Source organism: Mobula birostris, chromosome 1 (assembly GCF_030028105.1).
Source record: "Mobula birostris isolate sMobBir1 chromosome 1, sMobBir1.hap1, whole genome shotgun sequence".
Classification (NCBI taxonomy): domain Eukaryota; kingdom Metazoa; phylum Chordata; class Chondrichthyes; order Myliobatiformes; family Myliobatidae; genus Mobula; species Mobula birostris.
The window spans coordinates 237,600,411-237,617,355 of record NC_092370.1 but is presented as its reverse complement, the minus strand read 5'-3'; the positions used below and the strand labels follow the sequence as shown (position 1 = coordinate 237,617,355).

General features: G+C 44.1%; 1 protein-coding gene across 1 annotated transcript in view; it reads left to right on the top strand.

Annotated features, from left to right (window-relative positions):
• Positions 1 to 16,945, top strand: part of LOC140194057 (prospero homeobox protein 1-like) — a 52,767-nt gene that overhangs the window by 32,498 nt on the left and 3,324 nt on the right. The window contains exon 4 of the mRNA XM_072251437.1: positions 6,236 to 6,430. Within this exon, the coding sequence (XP_072107538.1) occupies positions 6,236 to 6,430 (195 nt within the window). The remainder of the gene's footprint in view (positions 1 to 6,235; positions 6,431 to 16,945) is intronic.

Sequence of the window (16,945 nt, the reverse complement as noted above, 5' to 3'; positions counted from 1 at the left end):
AGGCTGTCAGGGCATGAAAGGATACATGGAGAAGGCAGGAAATTAGGGCTGAGAGGAAAAGTGGATCAGCCATGATGGAGTGTTGGAGAAGATGTGATGGGTCAAATGCCCTAATTCTGCTGCAATATCTCATGGTCTTATGTCAGTTCAGTTTTTCTTTCTTTATCCTGCAAGTTTCACCTTCCTGCTTGCCAGGTCCCACCATTACACAGACCGGAGGCTTAATGTGCTAATAACCACTGTCATTAAGCTATTTTGACTCATCCTATCACACTAATTCTACATATTCCACTCCCACCTCCTCTCTACTGTAACTAAATTGCACTTCTCTTTTACCCCAGTTCTGATGAAAGGTTGTAGATCTGAAATGTTGACTGTTTTCCTTTCCCACAGATGCTGCTTGAAATGTTGAGTTTTTTCAGCATGCTTTTTTTTAAATTCAAAACATATTTTCTTCGATTTAAGCATCTGGGGGTGTTCTGGAGTAGCCAAAGCTGTAGTAGAAGTCTTTTTCTGCTCTATTAGCATCCCAACTGAAGTCTTGTTAGAATAAAAAGGCTTTCATACCTACAGTGTCTTTTGGAACTTTGCTTTGTCCCAAAGCACTTATCAGATACTGATGTACTTTAGAACTGTTGTAAAGATGGAAAACACTGTGGCCAAATGCTACAGCACCACATGATTATTTTAAGGCGGAGGACATGTCACTGAGTATATTTAAAGCAGGCGTTGAAAGGTTCTTGATTAATCAGGGTGTCAAAGGTCAAAGGGGGAGAAGGCAGGAGAATGGGGTTCAGAGGGATAATAAGTCAGCCATGACAGAATAATGGAGCAGACACGATAGGCCGAATGGGTAATTCTACTCTTACGTCTTATGGTTATTTTAGTTGTTAGTGTTGAAATCATCTCGTAAACACCAAAAGATGAGCTTTTGATCTCCCCGTCTACCTCAATGTGGGCCTTGCACCATGCTTTCTCAGTAACTGTTGCATGTTGTTTTTCCTTTTTATTACCTTGATGTACATACATATGGAATGCTCTGTCTGAATGGCACATAAACAAAAAGCTTTTTACTGTATCTAGGTATATGTGAAAATAAGAAACCAATATTCATGCTTCACCCGAGCCTCCTCTCACTATACTGGTTCGCCTTCTCTATGTGTCCTTCTATTTCCTCACCGTGCATTCACCTACGTAAAAGCATGGTCATCACTACTAAACGACAGCATCTCCAACTCTGCGGCATCCCTCAGTGCTGGAGCATCAGGCCAGGTTTTTGTGGCTGACTGCTCAGAGGAGGATCCAAACCTAGAACCCTGTGAGATAACCCAGAAAAGCATGAGTGCAAGCTGTTAGAGTGTTTCAGTGATGGGCCTGGTGGGGCGAAGGAGCTCAGTGTTCCAAGCAACTAATGGTTTCTCTCAAGTAAGACTGTCAGTGATGCCTACCATCAGTTGGAAACATGTTCACTCTCTGAGCCTTTGATTCCATGGTTATTTTTACAAGGCACCTTGCATATGTCCAAATCCCTGGGGAAAAGAGGCAAGCGTTCTATTGTTTAAACACTTTCTCTTTTGAAAATGACTCAAGATCAATTTACACTGAAGGGTAAATGTAGGGAAAGCATGCAGAAAAGCGAAGAGTGCTCTGGAATCCACCCTGACTGCGGAGCTAACGGAACAAGACGGTTTTGTGCTGTTTGATTCTGAAGCCCTCAGACACTCGCAGTGCACCAACTATTTATTTCACATGAGCATGTGTCCGTGACAACCACAGACCACAACACTCACTCATCCTGTGCTGTGTAGCCACCGCACGCCGTTGTCCAGTACTGGTAAGTGGCTGTAATACCCACATCTAATAAGAAGCAGTATAGGGCAGTGGGTCACTGTGTACACTCTGGTGCGATATGTATATTTTTAAAATGTGAAAGAATTTATTTTTGTAGCAGTAATATTGATACAGACTTGTAGTACTGTATTCTGAGGCAAACTTAGTTTACGATAAAATTAAACCACAAAGCAGACTTAGCTTATGAGGTTGCCAATTAGACCTGGACAAGGGAACTAGAATCATGCAATCATTCACGTTTCACATCGCATTGAAACAGTGAGGCAGATCTTCTGTTGACCTGAGCTTGTCAGACGCTTGACCTTGGACTCTGCTAACGTAGCCCTGGCTTTGGCTGCTGAGGTGGCTGTAAGTAATCGAAGCAGCCCAGTGCAGCAAGGCACACTTTGACTTGCAGCTTTGTTATAAGTTAAAGTTTGATGGAGGGTTTCAGAATGGATTCCTTCTTCTCTTCATCCCTGAGATACTGGCATAAGACAAGTCAACTTGGGTTTTTCATCATGTACATAACTACAGTGAGCTGCAGGTAAAGTGAAAACCTTCAGGACAACACACACGATATAACATATACAATGGACTCACACTGGAATATTCACAAAACTTCATAAAGACCCAATAAACTCATAAATAAAAGTATGATTTACAAAGCACTAAAAACTTCCAGAGTAACACATAAAAAATGCTGGAGGAACTCAGCAGGCCAGGCAGCATCTATGGAAAGGAATAAAGAGTTGGCATTTTGGGCCAAGACTCTTCATCAGGGCTCGAGTCTCAGCCTGAAATGTTTACACTTAAATTCCCATCCATAGATGCTGCCTGTCCTGCCATGTTCCTCCAGTACTTTGCATGTGTTGCTGTAGATTTGCAGCATCTGCAGAATCTCTCTTGTGTTCCTAAAATCATTCACTGAAGTAAAAAAAACTTACTGCCTTGATTCAAATTAAAATATCTTCTAGTCCTTCTGCTCGCAGCTGTTTGTTTCAATGGCACCACTGTAACCGCTCTAAGATTAATGGCTTAGTGGGCCTGAGAACTGGGAAACTTGCACAAGTCTGTGTTGCACAATAGATTCACATATAACAGGACAAGTCTCTGGCACCAGATTTAACCCATGCTGTAATTCTGAGCTGCAGCCAGGGTAAGTGTTTAAAAATATGCAGGTTGTCAAGCATCTTTTTGCTACATCTTACAGCAAACAACAATTAACTCAGAGTGGATCAATCATAAGCGTGTTTATTTTACTTGCAGCAAGGGAAGATTAGTACCGCACAAGAGCCAGTAATAGTTTAAAAACAACAGCATAGTCACTCCTTTATACACAAGTGTTAGTTACTGCACCTCAGTTCAAGGGCAGGGTGCATTCAGTACATCTACTTAATCAGATGGACCTTATGAAAATGTACTTTACTTGTAGTAACAAGATGACATTTTGTTACTTCCAGTAATGCATCTGCTCGTTTGCAGTTTGTCAAGGACTCAGGTTTTGTTGGCATAATGTTGCATAAACACTTTTAGCAAAGCATTCTGGTACAATGTAGGTTCCATTTTGTTACAGACAAAATATCATTTTGTTAAAGTACATTTTCATAAGGTCCACCTGATTCAAAGCAAATTGAGCTCTAAAGACAATGACATCCTTGAGATACTCTTTTAAAATTCACAGGAATGGTTTCATCCTTATGACCCTGTTGGGACAGGGTGGTGAGAAGTAATGGATGATCATCAGGGCAACAACATCTTGGAGAAAGCTAGCAATCTGATTGTCAACAAAACTGCCCAATCTCGGTGGAGAGTTACACCTATGGCTTCCTTTCCAGAGAAGAGAAAACAATTAATGTGTGGCCCATCCATAGAACCTAAACCGGCCAAATACTTGTCATCAGAGTTGGAGTTGTTTTAGAGCAACGCAGGAACAAGGCTAGATATTATGCAAATGTATCTATTGATGATGTTAGCTCAATGAAGTTTAAACCACCCCAATAAAAGTACTTACCTGGCTTAGCTCAGACTCAGGCTAAGATCCTTATCAAAAAATTCATTTATTCCCAGAAACTTGGACGAGGGTAATACACTGACTACATGTAATATTTCCAAGAACGTTGCATACGAAAAAGTATCAACATACCCATATCTAAGAGATAAATCACATGCAACTTGCATCAGGGCGTTATCCACAAGCGCTACAGAAAGCCCTGATACAACCAACAATAAAGAGATCAGATATCTATACACAAAAGAAGCAGGAGCAGTGACTCTTTCAACCATCAGGCAGGAGGTAGCATAGCATTAGTAAAAAGACTGTTAGGATGGGAAACAGCTTCTTCCCCAAGGCCATGAGACTATCGAATTCCCTGCCATCATGTACGAAGCGACAATAATGATATGCTGTTTACTTTTTAACTTGTGTTGTAAATACACTTTATTATTTGTTATGGTTATGGCTCCCCATTGATCAGGCTCAACTGTGGATGTTGAGTCCCAGCTGTCTATGTGATAAGCAAGCCTGGGCTGTATGATATGGAGAGCAAACTGTTGCCCATGTAACAAGCTCCACCTCTGCACGCAGCTGATGAACCCAAAGGAACGGTAGAGACCAATGCAGCTTGGAGCCAGCACGTCACAGGAATTGCTGGTCAGCATTGAACTTCATGTAGGACTGCTTTAGGGACTCTAGCTCAGGATATTACCTTGAGGTTTAATCCCAAAGCCTTGCCTGTGAGTGCGTATAGCTGCAAGGCAGCGGAGGTTTCAAATCGAAGTTTCTCTTCTCCTAGATGAGCTGACAACTATGTCTGACTAGCTCCATATTCCCAAAGCAACTGGTTTTAAGGGGACAGTAACCTGCCTTTGCCCTTCTCCCATCAAGCTGGGCTTGTTGACAGGCTATTTAAGACGCTCGCTATTGAGAGCATTTAATAGGTAGTGGGAGCGTAACCGCACTGCACTGCCCCCACCCCATCAGGCTATGACAACCTTAATGAATGTTAAGTTATTTGTGATAATATTGCTTTCTGTGTTCTGTGTGAATTATACTTATTGTTTTGTGCACCTTGATCCGGAGGAGTGTTGTTTCGTTTGGCTGTATACATGTACATGGTTGATGACAATTAACTTGAACTTGAAACTCAAAACCCTTGAGCCTGCTTTGCTGTTCAAGAAGATTAGTGCTGAACTGTTTCCTCAATACTTCCCTGCCCTTCAATATAAAACCATAAGATATGGGAGCAGAATTAGGCCATTTGGCCCATTGAGTCTGCTCTGCCATTTCTTCAGGGCTGATCCATTTCCCTGTCAGGCTCAACCTCCTGCCTCCTCCCCATATCCTTTCATCTCCTGACCAATCAAGATAAGAAATAGCAAACAAGAGAAAATCTGTAGATGCTGGAAATCCCAGCAACACACACGAAATGCTGGAGGAACTCAGCAGGCCTGGCAGCATCTATGGAAAAAAGTACAGCCGACGTTTCAGCCCGAGACGTCAACTGTACCTTTTTTCATAGATGCTGCCTGGCCTGCTGAGTTCCTCCAGCATTTTGTGTGTGTTGCTAAAAAAGAAATAATCAAGATTATTGGAAAGTTTACTAGATTAGATTAGATTATGAGGACATTCAGTCCTCGTTTATTGCATGCATGCATTAAGAAATGATACAATGTTCCTCCAGAGTGATATCACAAAAAGAACAGGACAAACCAAAGACTAACACTGACAAAACGGCATAATTATAACATATAGTTACAGCAGTGCAAAGCAATACCGTAATCCGATAAAGAGCTAACGATGAGCACGGTAAAAAAAGTCTCAAAGTTCCGATCGACTCCTGATAGTCCCCGATAGCAGGCGGCAGAAAGGAGAAACTCCCCCTGCCATAAACCGCTAGGCATTGACAACTGTTGATGCGTTAGAAGCACCCGACCACAGCTGACTCTGAGTCCATCCGAAAATTTCGAGCCTCCACCAGCCCTCCAACACCGAGTACCGAGCACCATCTCTGCCGAGCGCTTTGACCCCGCCCCAGCCGCTGAGCAACAAGCAAAGCCGAGGACTTGGGGCCTTCCCCTCCGGAGATTCTGGATCACACAGTAGCAGCAGCAGCGAAAAAGGCATTTCAGAAGTTTCTCCAGGTATTCCTCCGTTCTCTCACGTCTGTTTCCATCAAATCAGTATTGTGCACGGCATCCTACCTGACAGATTACAGATATCATTCACCGGAGTGGCCGCTGCACGCTGCGTTGTGCCGCCATCTTCTCCTCCTAGATATATAATATTCACGATATAGCTTCGTTAACTCCAATACTACACATTTAATAAAAAAGAATGCTCTCCACTGCACAGCCGACCCAAATTTAATAACTAACAGTTTTTATATCTTTTTTCCACTACCAGTTTAACAGATGCATCACTTCTCAACTTATCAAATGGTTCAGCAACTTCCGTGAATTTTACTACATCCAGATGGAGAAGTTTGCTCGGCAGGCTGTCAACGACGGCTTGACCGATGCCAATGACCTAAAGGTGACGAGGGACTCTGACCTTTACCGAGCTCTCAATGGACATTACAACAAGGCCAATGACTTTCAGGTCAGTCTTTTACTTTCAGCATTTTTGTCTTGATTTGAACTGTCTGGAAAATTATAACCCATAAGTAGAAATCATGTCTGATGAGGAAAGATTGAGTGAGCCAGGGGCTTTCTCTTTGGAGTGAAGGAGGATGAGAGGTGTTTGAGGGCGCAATGCCAGAGGACATCTGTTGAAGGTGAGTGGAAGAGATCTGAGGGGAAATGTCAGAGGCAGGTTTCTATACAGAGGTCGATTGGTACCTGGAATGCACTGCTGAGGATGCTGGCACAGACTGATATCATAGCTAAATCTACAAGACCCTCAGTTAGGCAGATGGACGGAAGAACAATGGAGGCTTACGGGCTGTGCAGGAAAGAAGGGTTAGGATATTTGTAGAGTTGGTTTAGATAGCTCGGCACAACATTGTGGGCTGAAGGGCCTGTACTGTGCTGTTCTATATTCTACCTGCTTCCCCATCACCCCACTCCACTGCCTAGTTATTCCATTACACTGTTCATTTCCTCAGTGAAGCACCCTGGAAACAGCAGTCAATGGATGAAGGATGGTAAGCAGGAAAGAACAATATCTCACATTACATTAACGTGCAAAGCACAGAGATGGGTCACTGATCCATGCAGTGTTGGCGTGCCACATAAGCCCACCGCCCTTCATCTCAGCCCCTCAACATCCAAACCCATCTTCTGTTGTGAATGACTGACACCCATAGATGCAAATGATAAATTCAAAATAGCAAAACTAGTTCCCCTCTCTTGACACTTTAGTAATTGCTCTTTCTATAACAGTCTTTTTTTTTAAAAAATCATTACAATACTGTGGAAGTTTGGTTACTGCTTCGAGCGATACTTTTGTGTATATTTTCTGACTTAAGGATGTCTGTAAATATGGAACTGCTTGATGGCCTGTAATCTTCACGTGTTTGTCAACCTTCTCTTTGGATGCATGTATGCTGTTGGCTTCACACAAGAAAGTAGCAGGAGTTGGTCAGCTGCTCCCTAAAGCCTGTCCTGCCATACTTCCTGATCCTTACTCATCCATGTCAGAACTCGTCTCCCCTGCCTTCAATCCAACAAAGTATCTGCCTCTAATGCATCCAACAATCTATCCTCTGGGGTCAGAATGTTCCAGAAATGCACTGCCCTCTGCCAGAAGACATTCTACATACCTTGCTATAAAAATGACCAGTCTCTTATTTTTAAGCTCCGTCAACTCGTTCAAAGTTCTCCCACGACTGAAAGCATCTCAACATCTAATCTGTCATGCTCTCTTAGAATTCTATATGCCTCAATAAGATCACCGTCCATCCTTCTAAACTCCAAAAAATATAGACCCGACCTGTGTTTTAGACTCTCTTGCACACGCAGAATGCTGGAGGAACTTAGCAGGTCAGGCAGCATTTATGGAGAGGAATGAGAGTTGATGTTTTAGGCCCAGACGCTTCTTCAGGACTCGAAAGGAAGGGGAATACGCCAGAATAAAAAGGTTGGGGAAGGGGAAGGAGGGCTAGCTAAAAGGTGACAGGTGAAGCCAGGTGGACGGAAAAGATAAAGAGCTGGAGAAGAAGGAATCTGGTAGGAGAGGAGAGTGGACGAAAGGAGAAAGCGAAGAAGGAGGGGCACCAGGGGTTAGTGATAAACAGATGAGGAGAAGAGGTAAGAGGCCAGAGGGAGGAACAGAAGAAGAGAGAAGGGGAGGAAACAAAAAAATCATGGGAAGGAAAAATCGATGTTCATGCCATCAGGTGAAAGGCTACCTAGACGAAATATGAGGCGCTGCAACTCGTCCCTGAGAGTGGTTTCATCATGATAGAAGAGGAGGCCATGGACAGACATGTCGGAATGGGAATGGGGATCGGAATTAAAATGTTTGACCATTGGGAAGTTCTGCTTTTGGTGGATGGAGTGGAAGTGCTCGACAAAGTGGCCCCTCAATTTACGTCACCAATGTCAAGGAGGCCTCATCAGGAGCACCAGATACAATAGATGACCCCAACAGATCCGCAGGTGAAGTGTTCCTCTCCTGGAAGGACTGGCTGGGGTCCTGGATGGAGGTAAAAGAGGAAGTGAGTGGGCAGGTGTAGCATTTCTGTTGCTTGTAGGGATATGTGGCAGGAAGGAGATAAGTGGGGAGGGACAAATGGACAAGGGAATGACTAGAGTTTTGACTAACGACCAATTGGCATCTGGGATTGATTAGTAAGAGCAAATTAAAGGAAGGTGGGGTAAGCACAGCGGCCATTGACTGAGTGGACATAGTCAGAGTGGTGATCTTGAGGCTTTAGCTCTTCGGGGCTTCCACAAAGAGAGGCTTCACTCAGAGGAGGCAATGGACTCTTTATATCTGCTCCGCTAGGGACAGTAGGGATGTCAGTCAGGGTAGTGAAATGCTTCTCTTGCAGGATGTGGGAAGGCAGGGAGACCTCCCGTGTCCCTGATGACTACAACTGGGAGAAGAGCATCCAGCTACAGCTTCTAACAAACCACATCAAGGAGTTGAAGCTGAAACTGGATGAGCTCCAGATCATTCAGGAGGCTGAGGGGGTGATAGAAAGGACATATAGAGAGATAGTTACACCCAAGACGTAGGACACAGGAAACTAGGTGACAGTCAGGAAAGAGAAAGGGATTAAGGAGCCAGTGCAGAGTACCTCTGTGGCCGTCCCCCTCAACAACAGATTTATCACTTTGGATACTGTTGAGCATGGGGACAACCTAACAGAGGACGGTCACAGTGGTCAGGTGTCTGGCTCTGAGTCTGCCTCTGTGACTCAGAAGGGGAGAGAGAAGAAGAGGCACGGTGTGGTGTTAGGAGACTCATTAGTTAAGTGAATAGACAGAAGGTTCTTCGGGCGAGAACGAGCTCCCCAGATTGAGACGCCAGGATGCCAGGGTCCAGGATAGCTCGGATCAAGTCCTCAGCATTCTTAAGCAGGAGGGTGAACAGCCAGAAGTCGTGGTCCATGTAGGTACCCAATGACATGTAGGATGAGTGATGAGGTTCTGCATCAGGAGTTTGGGGAGTTAGGTGCTGTTAAAGGGCAGGACCTCCAGGGTTGTGATCTTAGGATTGCTACCTGTGCCATGTGCCAGTGAAGGTAGAACTAATAAGATTATACAGTTCAATGCATGGCTAAGGAGTTGCTGTAGGAGGGAGGGAATAAGATTTTTGGATCATTGGGACCTGTACAGAAAGGACGGTCTGCTCCTGAAATGAAGGGGGACTAATATCCTAGCTTGTTTGTCAATGCTGTATGGTGGTGTTTGAACTATAGTTGCAGGGAATGGGAATCAGAGTGCCAGAACACTTAGTGGAGAGGATGTGGAGGCAGATATTGGTAAGACCTCAAACAAATTTAGGAATCAAAAGGTTCAGCATGGTGTGACTAGTGTCCTGAGCTGCCTAAATTTCAATGCAGGAAGTATTGTAGGAAAGGCGGATAATAGTGCAGAAGATGAGGTAGCTGGTTTACAAATAGGGGCAATGTGTAGTGAGGAGAGGCTGTTGATAGGGCAAAATTGCAGTCAACAGGATACACTATAATGTGCTGTTGTTGTTCGTCCATCGTACGTTGATGAGGACCTCGACACCATTATGATGGTGTCGAGACTAGCGCGTGATTTGGATTTAAGTGAGGGAGAGTTGCGCAGCGTCAGCCTCACTCTCTCTTCCCAATTCCCATCTGGGTCCAGTGGCAAGACAGAGTCTAGACGGCTGGAGATGGGACTAGGCGCAGTGGATGACCAGGACATCTTCTGTGTCTTGTCCTGCTCTACACGTTCCACGACACTTGCAGAGACCGCCTTCTTGACTGTTGGACCTTCCATAGGTCTCCTCCGCTCAATCCACCGGAGTCTGTCTTCACATGCTGGGATAGACAACTCCCTATCTCACCGAGGGTTTGAGACCCGTCGGCTACCCTCACCTGGTTTAGCCGGCTTGTCGAAGCCGTTGCCCGGTGTGTGGCTGCTGTCACATGCAAACAGCTACGGGGAGCCACAGGTGAGAGCTGAGTGCCAGGTGGGGACCAAAGGTGGACTAACCACCTTGAAAAGGATGCGACATGTTCCCCCACCAGAGGTGCTACCCCTCCCTGACACCCCATACACCTCAACATTATCATGTAAAAGGCAGTCAAAATCAAAAAGGCTGAATACAGGACTGAAGGTGTTGTATTTGAATGCACTAAGTATATGGAATAAGGTAGATGCACTTGCAGCACAGTTGCAGATTGGCAGGTATGATGTTGTAGGCATCACTGAATCATGGCTGAAAGGTTATAGCTGGCAGCTTAATGTCCAAGGATACACTTTGTATCAAAAGAATAGGCAGGAAGGTCGAGCAGTGGCAGTGCTCTGTTGGTAAAAAATGAAATCAAATCATTCGAAAGTGGTGACATAGGGTCAGAAGGTGTTGAATCATTGTGGATAGACCTAAGGAACTGCAAGGGTGTAAAGACCTTGATGGGAGATGTACACAGACCCCCTAACAGAGGTAAGGATATGGCCTACAAATTACAGTGGGAGATAGAAAATGCATGCCAAAAGGGTAATGTTATAATAGTCATCGGGGACTTCAATGTGCAGGTAGATTGGAAAAACCAGGTTGGTGCTAGATTACAGGAGAGGGAAATTTCCAGAGTGCCTGTGAGATGGCTTTTTGGAGCAGCTCGTGGTTGATCAGCTCTTCTGGATTGGGTGTTGTGTAATGAATAGGAATTAATTAGAGAGCTTAAGGTAAAAGAACACTTAGGGAAAGTGATCATAAAATGATCAAATTTTACCCGAAATTTGAGAAGGAGAAGCTAAAGTCAGATGTATCAGTATTACAGTGGAGTAAAGGGAATTACAGAGGCATAAGAGAGGAGTTGGCCAGAATTGATTGGAAAGGAAGACTGGCAGGGATGATGGCAGAGCAGCAATGGCCAGAATTTCTGGGAGCAATTCAGAAGACACAGGATATATATATCTCAAAGAGGAAGAAGTTTTCTACAGGAAAGATGACACAACTGTGGTTAGCAAGAGAAATCAAAGCCAATGTAAAAGCAAAAGAGAGGGCGTAGTTTTAAGGTGCTTGGAAGCAGGTACAGAGGAGATGTCAGGGGTAAGTTTTTACACAGAGAGTGGTGAGTGTGTGAAACGGGTTGCTGGCAATGCTAGTGGAAGTGGATACGATACGTACATGGAGCTTAGAAAAACAGACAGCTATGGGTAACCCTAGATAATTTCTAAAGTAAGTACATGTTTGGCACAGCATTGTGGTCCAAAGGGCCTGTATTGTGCTGTAGGTTTTCTATGTTTCTAAAAGAGAGGGCATATAATTGGGCAAAAATTAGTGAGAAGTTAGAGAACTGGGAAGCTTTTAAAAACCAACAGAAGGCAACTAAAACAGTTATCAAGAAGGTAAAGATGGCAGACAAAAGTCAGCTAATCAATTATATTAAAGAGAGTACCAAAAGTTTCTTTAGAAAAGTAAAGTGTAAAAGAGAGGCAAGAGTGGAATTTGAACCGCTGGAAAATGATGCTGGAGATGTAGTAATGGGGGACAACAAAATGGCGGATGAATTGAATAAGTATTTTGCATCAGTCTTCACCACGTAAGACACAAGCAGTATGTTGAAAGTGACAGGTGTTGGGGGCATGAAGTGTGTGAAGTTACCATTACTGGAGGGAAGGTTCTTGGGAAACTGAAAGGTCTGAAGGTAGATAAGTCACCTGGACCAGATGGTGTACACCTTTGAGTTCTGAAAGAGGTGGTTGAAAAGATTATTGAGGCATTAGTAATGATCTTTCAAGAATCACTAGATTCTGGAATGGCTCAGGAAGAATAGAAAATTGCAAACATCACTTCACTCTTCAAGAAAGGAGAGAGGCAGAAGAAAGGAAACTGTAGGCCAGTTAGTCTGACCTCAGTGGTTGGGAAGATGTTGGAGTTGATCATTAAGTATGAGGTCTCAGGGTACTTGGAAGCATATAAAATAGGCCGTAGTCGGCATGGGTTCCTCAAGGGAAAATCTTGCCTGACAAATCTGTTGGAAATTTTTGAAGAAATAACAAGCAGGGTAGACAAAGGAGAATTGGTTGATGTTGTGTACTTGGATTTTCAGAAGGCCTTTGACAAGGTGCCACACATGAGGCTTCTTAACAAGCTACAAGCCCATGGTACTACAGGAAAGATTCTAGCATGGATGAAGTAGCAGCTGATTGGCAGTAGGAAAAGAGTGGGAATGAAGGGAGCCTTTCCCTGCTGTCTGCTGGTGACTAGTGCTGTTCCACAGGGGTCTGTGTTGGTTCCGATTCTTTTTACGTTATATGTCAATGATTTGGATAACAGAATTGATGGCTGTTTGCAAAGTTTACAGATGATATGAAGATAGATTGAGGAACAAGTAGCTTTGGATCAGCCATGATGAAATGGCAAAGCAGACTCGATGGGCCAAATGGCCTAATTTTGCTCCTAGTGTATGGTCTTGGGGAATCATGGGAGGAATGATCCCTACAGAACACAGAAAATGGGAGGAGGGTAAAGATGTGCTTGGTGGTAGGATCCTGTTGAAGATGGTGAAGCTGTAGAGAATGATGTGCTGGATATGGAGGCTCATGGGTGGTAGGTAAGGGCAAGAGGAACACCATCACTTTTAAGGTGGCGGGAAGATGATGTGAGTGCAGATGTCTGGGAAATGGAGGCGATGTGGGTGAGAGCAGCATCAATGCTGGAAGAAGGGAGAAGGTAGAAATGAGCGGTGTGGTGTGCCAGTGGATGGGATTTCTCTCGAGTTGATGAGATAAATGATGGTGTCATTGACAATTTTCTGATGGTCCTGGGTGGGGTCTTTCTTTAAGAGGGTAAGGAAAAGGAGGTGTCTGAAAGGTTCTGCTTGGCTCTCGTGATAGAGCAATCCTTTCAAGTCAGGTCTCCCTGGTAACTGTCTTCTGTACCACCTGCCACATCCTTCCTTAGGTAAAAGAGATCAAAGCAGTACACAGCATTCCAAGTGTGACTTCAACAGATGTAACTACTTATGAAGTCGTGGGCTCTATATTCTTATCACATTCTGTTGGGTTTCCTGTTTGGAATTATTAACTTAGGAATGAAGTGGCCATCTGGTCCTTCAGGCCTGCTATGCATTTTAATAAAACTACAGCTGATTCTCACGTCCATTTTCCTGTTTGATCCTTTGATTCTGCCATGTTAAATATTATATATCTATCCCTTTTGGTTTTGATCTTCCTGATGACAAGCGTGCGTTTCTTTTCCCAGTTACATCCTCAGACAGTTTCACAGGTGTCACTTCTTTGCCTTCGTTCTGGCAGATAAAAGGGCTCGAGCCTCTCCATGAACTCAACCTTTCAATTCAAGCTTCAAAGTAAATTGATTATCAAAGTACATATACTGTGTACTGCTATATACAACTCTGAGATTCATTTTCTTGGGGGCATATTCAATAAATCCATAGAAAACTAACCAATGAAGGACTGCACCAACTGGATTCCATAAGATCATAAGATAAAGGAGTAGAATTAGGCCATTTGGCCCATTGAGTCTGCTCCACTATTTCATCATGGCTGATCCAATTTTCCTCTCAGCCCCAATCTGCTGCCTTCTCCCCGTATCCCTTCATGCCCTAACTAATCATGAATCTATCAACTTCAACCTTAAATATAAAGATTTGGCCTCCACAGCGTACTGTCTCCCCCACCCCCACCCACCTTAGCATCGTCTTGTCATTCTCCACAGAAGGGGTTGTTTGTGAGGATGACGATTGTTTGAGTTAAGCCTCCTTTTTATGGACCCTATCTATGTTTTTCATTGCCAGAGTAAAGCAGCCAGCATAATCGAAAGCCCAGCCACCCTGGACATTCTTTAATTCCCGCCGGTGTCTGGAAGGAACTTGCACATTCTCCTATGACTGAGTGTGTTTCCTCCAGGTGCTCTGTTTTATTCCCATATTCCAATCGCACACGCGTTGGTAGGTTAATTGGTCACGTGGGTTTAACTGGGAGGCGTGGACTTGTTGATCTGGAAGGGCCTGTTATCGCTAAAAATAACTAACTAAATGTTTTTCCTCTCTCCCATTGGGTAGACGATGCAAAATCCTGTAAGTATGTACCACCAGGCCCAAGGACAGCTTCTATCCCTGTTAAATAAAACTATTGAATGGTCTTCTAGTATGAGGACATGAACTCTTGACCTCACAATCTACCTCATTATGATCTTGTAATTTGTTTGTATTTTTTGTACTTCACTCTGTTCTGTTATTGCTTTATCTTACTCTCCCTAATGATCAGATCTGTAAGAACAGTGTGCAAATCAAGCTTTTCACTATAGCTCAGTACATGTGGCAACAATAAACCAATTCCAATGCCAAGATCTGAAACGTGGAGAATGACCCACTATTCCACCCACAGCACACACTCACTCTGGAACCTTTGTAGACACTTACTGTCTTGCTGTTTAGAGGGATCAAAGTTCAAAGGTCAAAGAAAATTTATTATCTAAGTATGTGTATGTTGTCGTACACAACCCTGAAATTCATTTTCTTGCAGGCATTCATGGAAATACAAAGAGAAAAAGAAAACAATAATAATATAAATAAATAAGCAATAAATATCGAGAACATGAGATGAAGAGTCCTTGGAAGTGAGTCCATAGGTTGTAGAAAAAGTTCAGTGTTGGGGTGAGTGAAGTTGTCCCCTCTGGTTCAAGAGCTTGATGGTTGAGGGGTAAAACCTGATGGTGTGGGTCCTGAGGCTCCTGAATCTCTTTCCAGATGGCAGCAGTGCATGACCCGGGCAGTGAGGGACCTTGCTCAAACCCCCACCCATTTAACAGCAGCCATCTCCCGCATTCACCCACACCACCACCACCACTGTGTGTCACAGGGTTTGCATTGGATGTCCCGCTCACTGGTTTCAGGCTGGTTGCTCATAATTTGCTGCGATGCACTCTCTGAGCCAAGTGTGGGAATCGGAAGCCACACAATCACACTAAAACAACCTGGGATTAACAGATCCGCATGCCTGAGTGCGGCTGAAATAAGGGTTGGCACCAGATGCTGAGAAATGATTCCGTGCATTCTTATAGTGGGAAGATTGCAGGCACAGATTAGACGTGTTTGTTTTAGCTCAGGGCTAAGACATTCCATTCCCAGGCACTGCTTTGTAAGAACAAAGGGCAGACAGCTTTTTGCAACAAACGCAGTCTGCACATGTTAGAATGAATCCAGTGTCATAAGATGTAAGAAATAGCAGGAATAGGCCATCTGGCCCGTCAAGCCTGCTCCACCATACAATAAGATCACGACAGTTCTAGCTGTGGACTCAGCTCCACCAACCTAATTCCCCTGCTATGCAAAAATCTATCTATCCATCTGCCTGGATGTTGCCAGAACGTGAGGGTCAGAGTTATGGAGAAAGGTTGAATAGAGGAGGATAAGGGAGATTTGATAGAAGTGGACAAAATTATGAGTGTATAGATAGTGTAAATGCAAGCAGGCTTTTTTTCCTCAGAGGTTGGCTGAGACTAGAACTAGAGGTCACGGGTTAAGGGTGTAAGGTGAAATGCTGAGGGGGAATGTGAGGGGGAACTTCTTCACTTCGAGAGTAGTGCAAGTGTGGAACCAGCTGCCAGCAGGAGTGGTGGATGCGGGTTCAATTACAACATTTAAGGGAAATATGGATAGGCACATGGATGGGAGGGGTTTGGAGGGCTATGATCTGGATGTACATAGATGGGACTAGGCAGGTTTATAGATAGGCTTGGATTAGATGGGCTGGACAGCTTGTTTCTGTGCTGTAGTGTTCTAGAACTCTACCAAATCCATTTGTGCTCGGCCCAGTACAGGATGTAACAGCCTGTTGATGACACCCAACAACACCCATTCACTTATTCCATTGATACCTAGAGGCAGCAGTTGTATGGCAAGAACTCACTACAACTGTATAGATAGCTCCTACATAGAACACTACAGCACAGTACAGGCCCTTTGCTCCACAATGTTGTGCCAACCTTATAACCTAAGCTAAGATCAATCTAACTCTTCCCTCCTACATAGCCCTCCATTCTTCTCTCATCAATGTGCCTATGCAAGAGTTTCCTAAATATCTCTAATGTGTCTGCCTCTGCCACCCATGACCTTTAACAGCCAGAACAACAAGGATAGCAAAATCTTTGTCACACGACCTGAAAGTTGCCCTCCAAACCACACACTGTCCTGACTGTTCTGAAATATTTTGCTGTTCCTTCACCGTCGTTGGTTCAAAATTGTGGAGACCCATCCCTAACAGCTTTGTGGGTACACCCACATCTCAAGGACTGTAGTTCTTCAGTTCCTCACCGGCACCTTCTCAAGAGCAGTTAGAGGCGGAAAATTAAGTGGTGGCTCAGCCTGCAAAGCCGAAGTCCCTTGAATATGCATGCAATGGCTATTTTATTAGTCATACTGTATGCCTGTTCGTTAATGCAAGTATCTAATCAGACAATCATGTGGCAGGAACTCAATCCATAAAAGCATGCAGACAT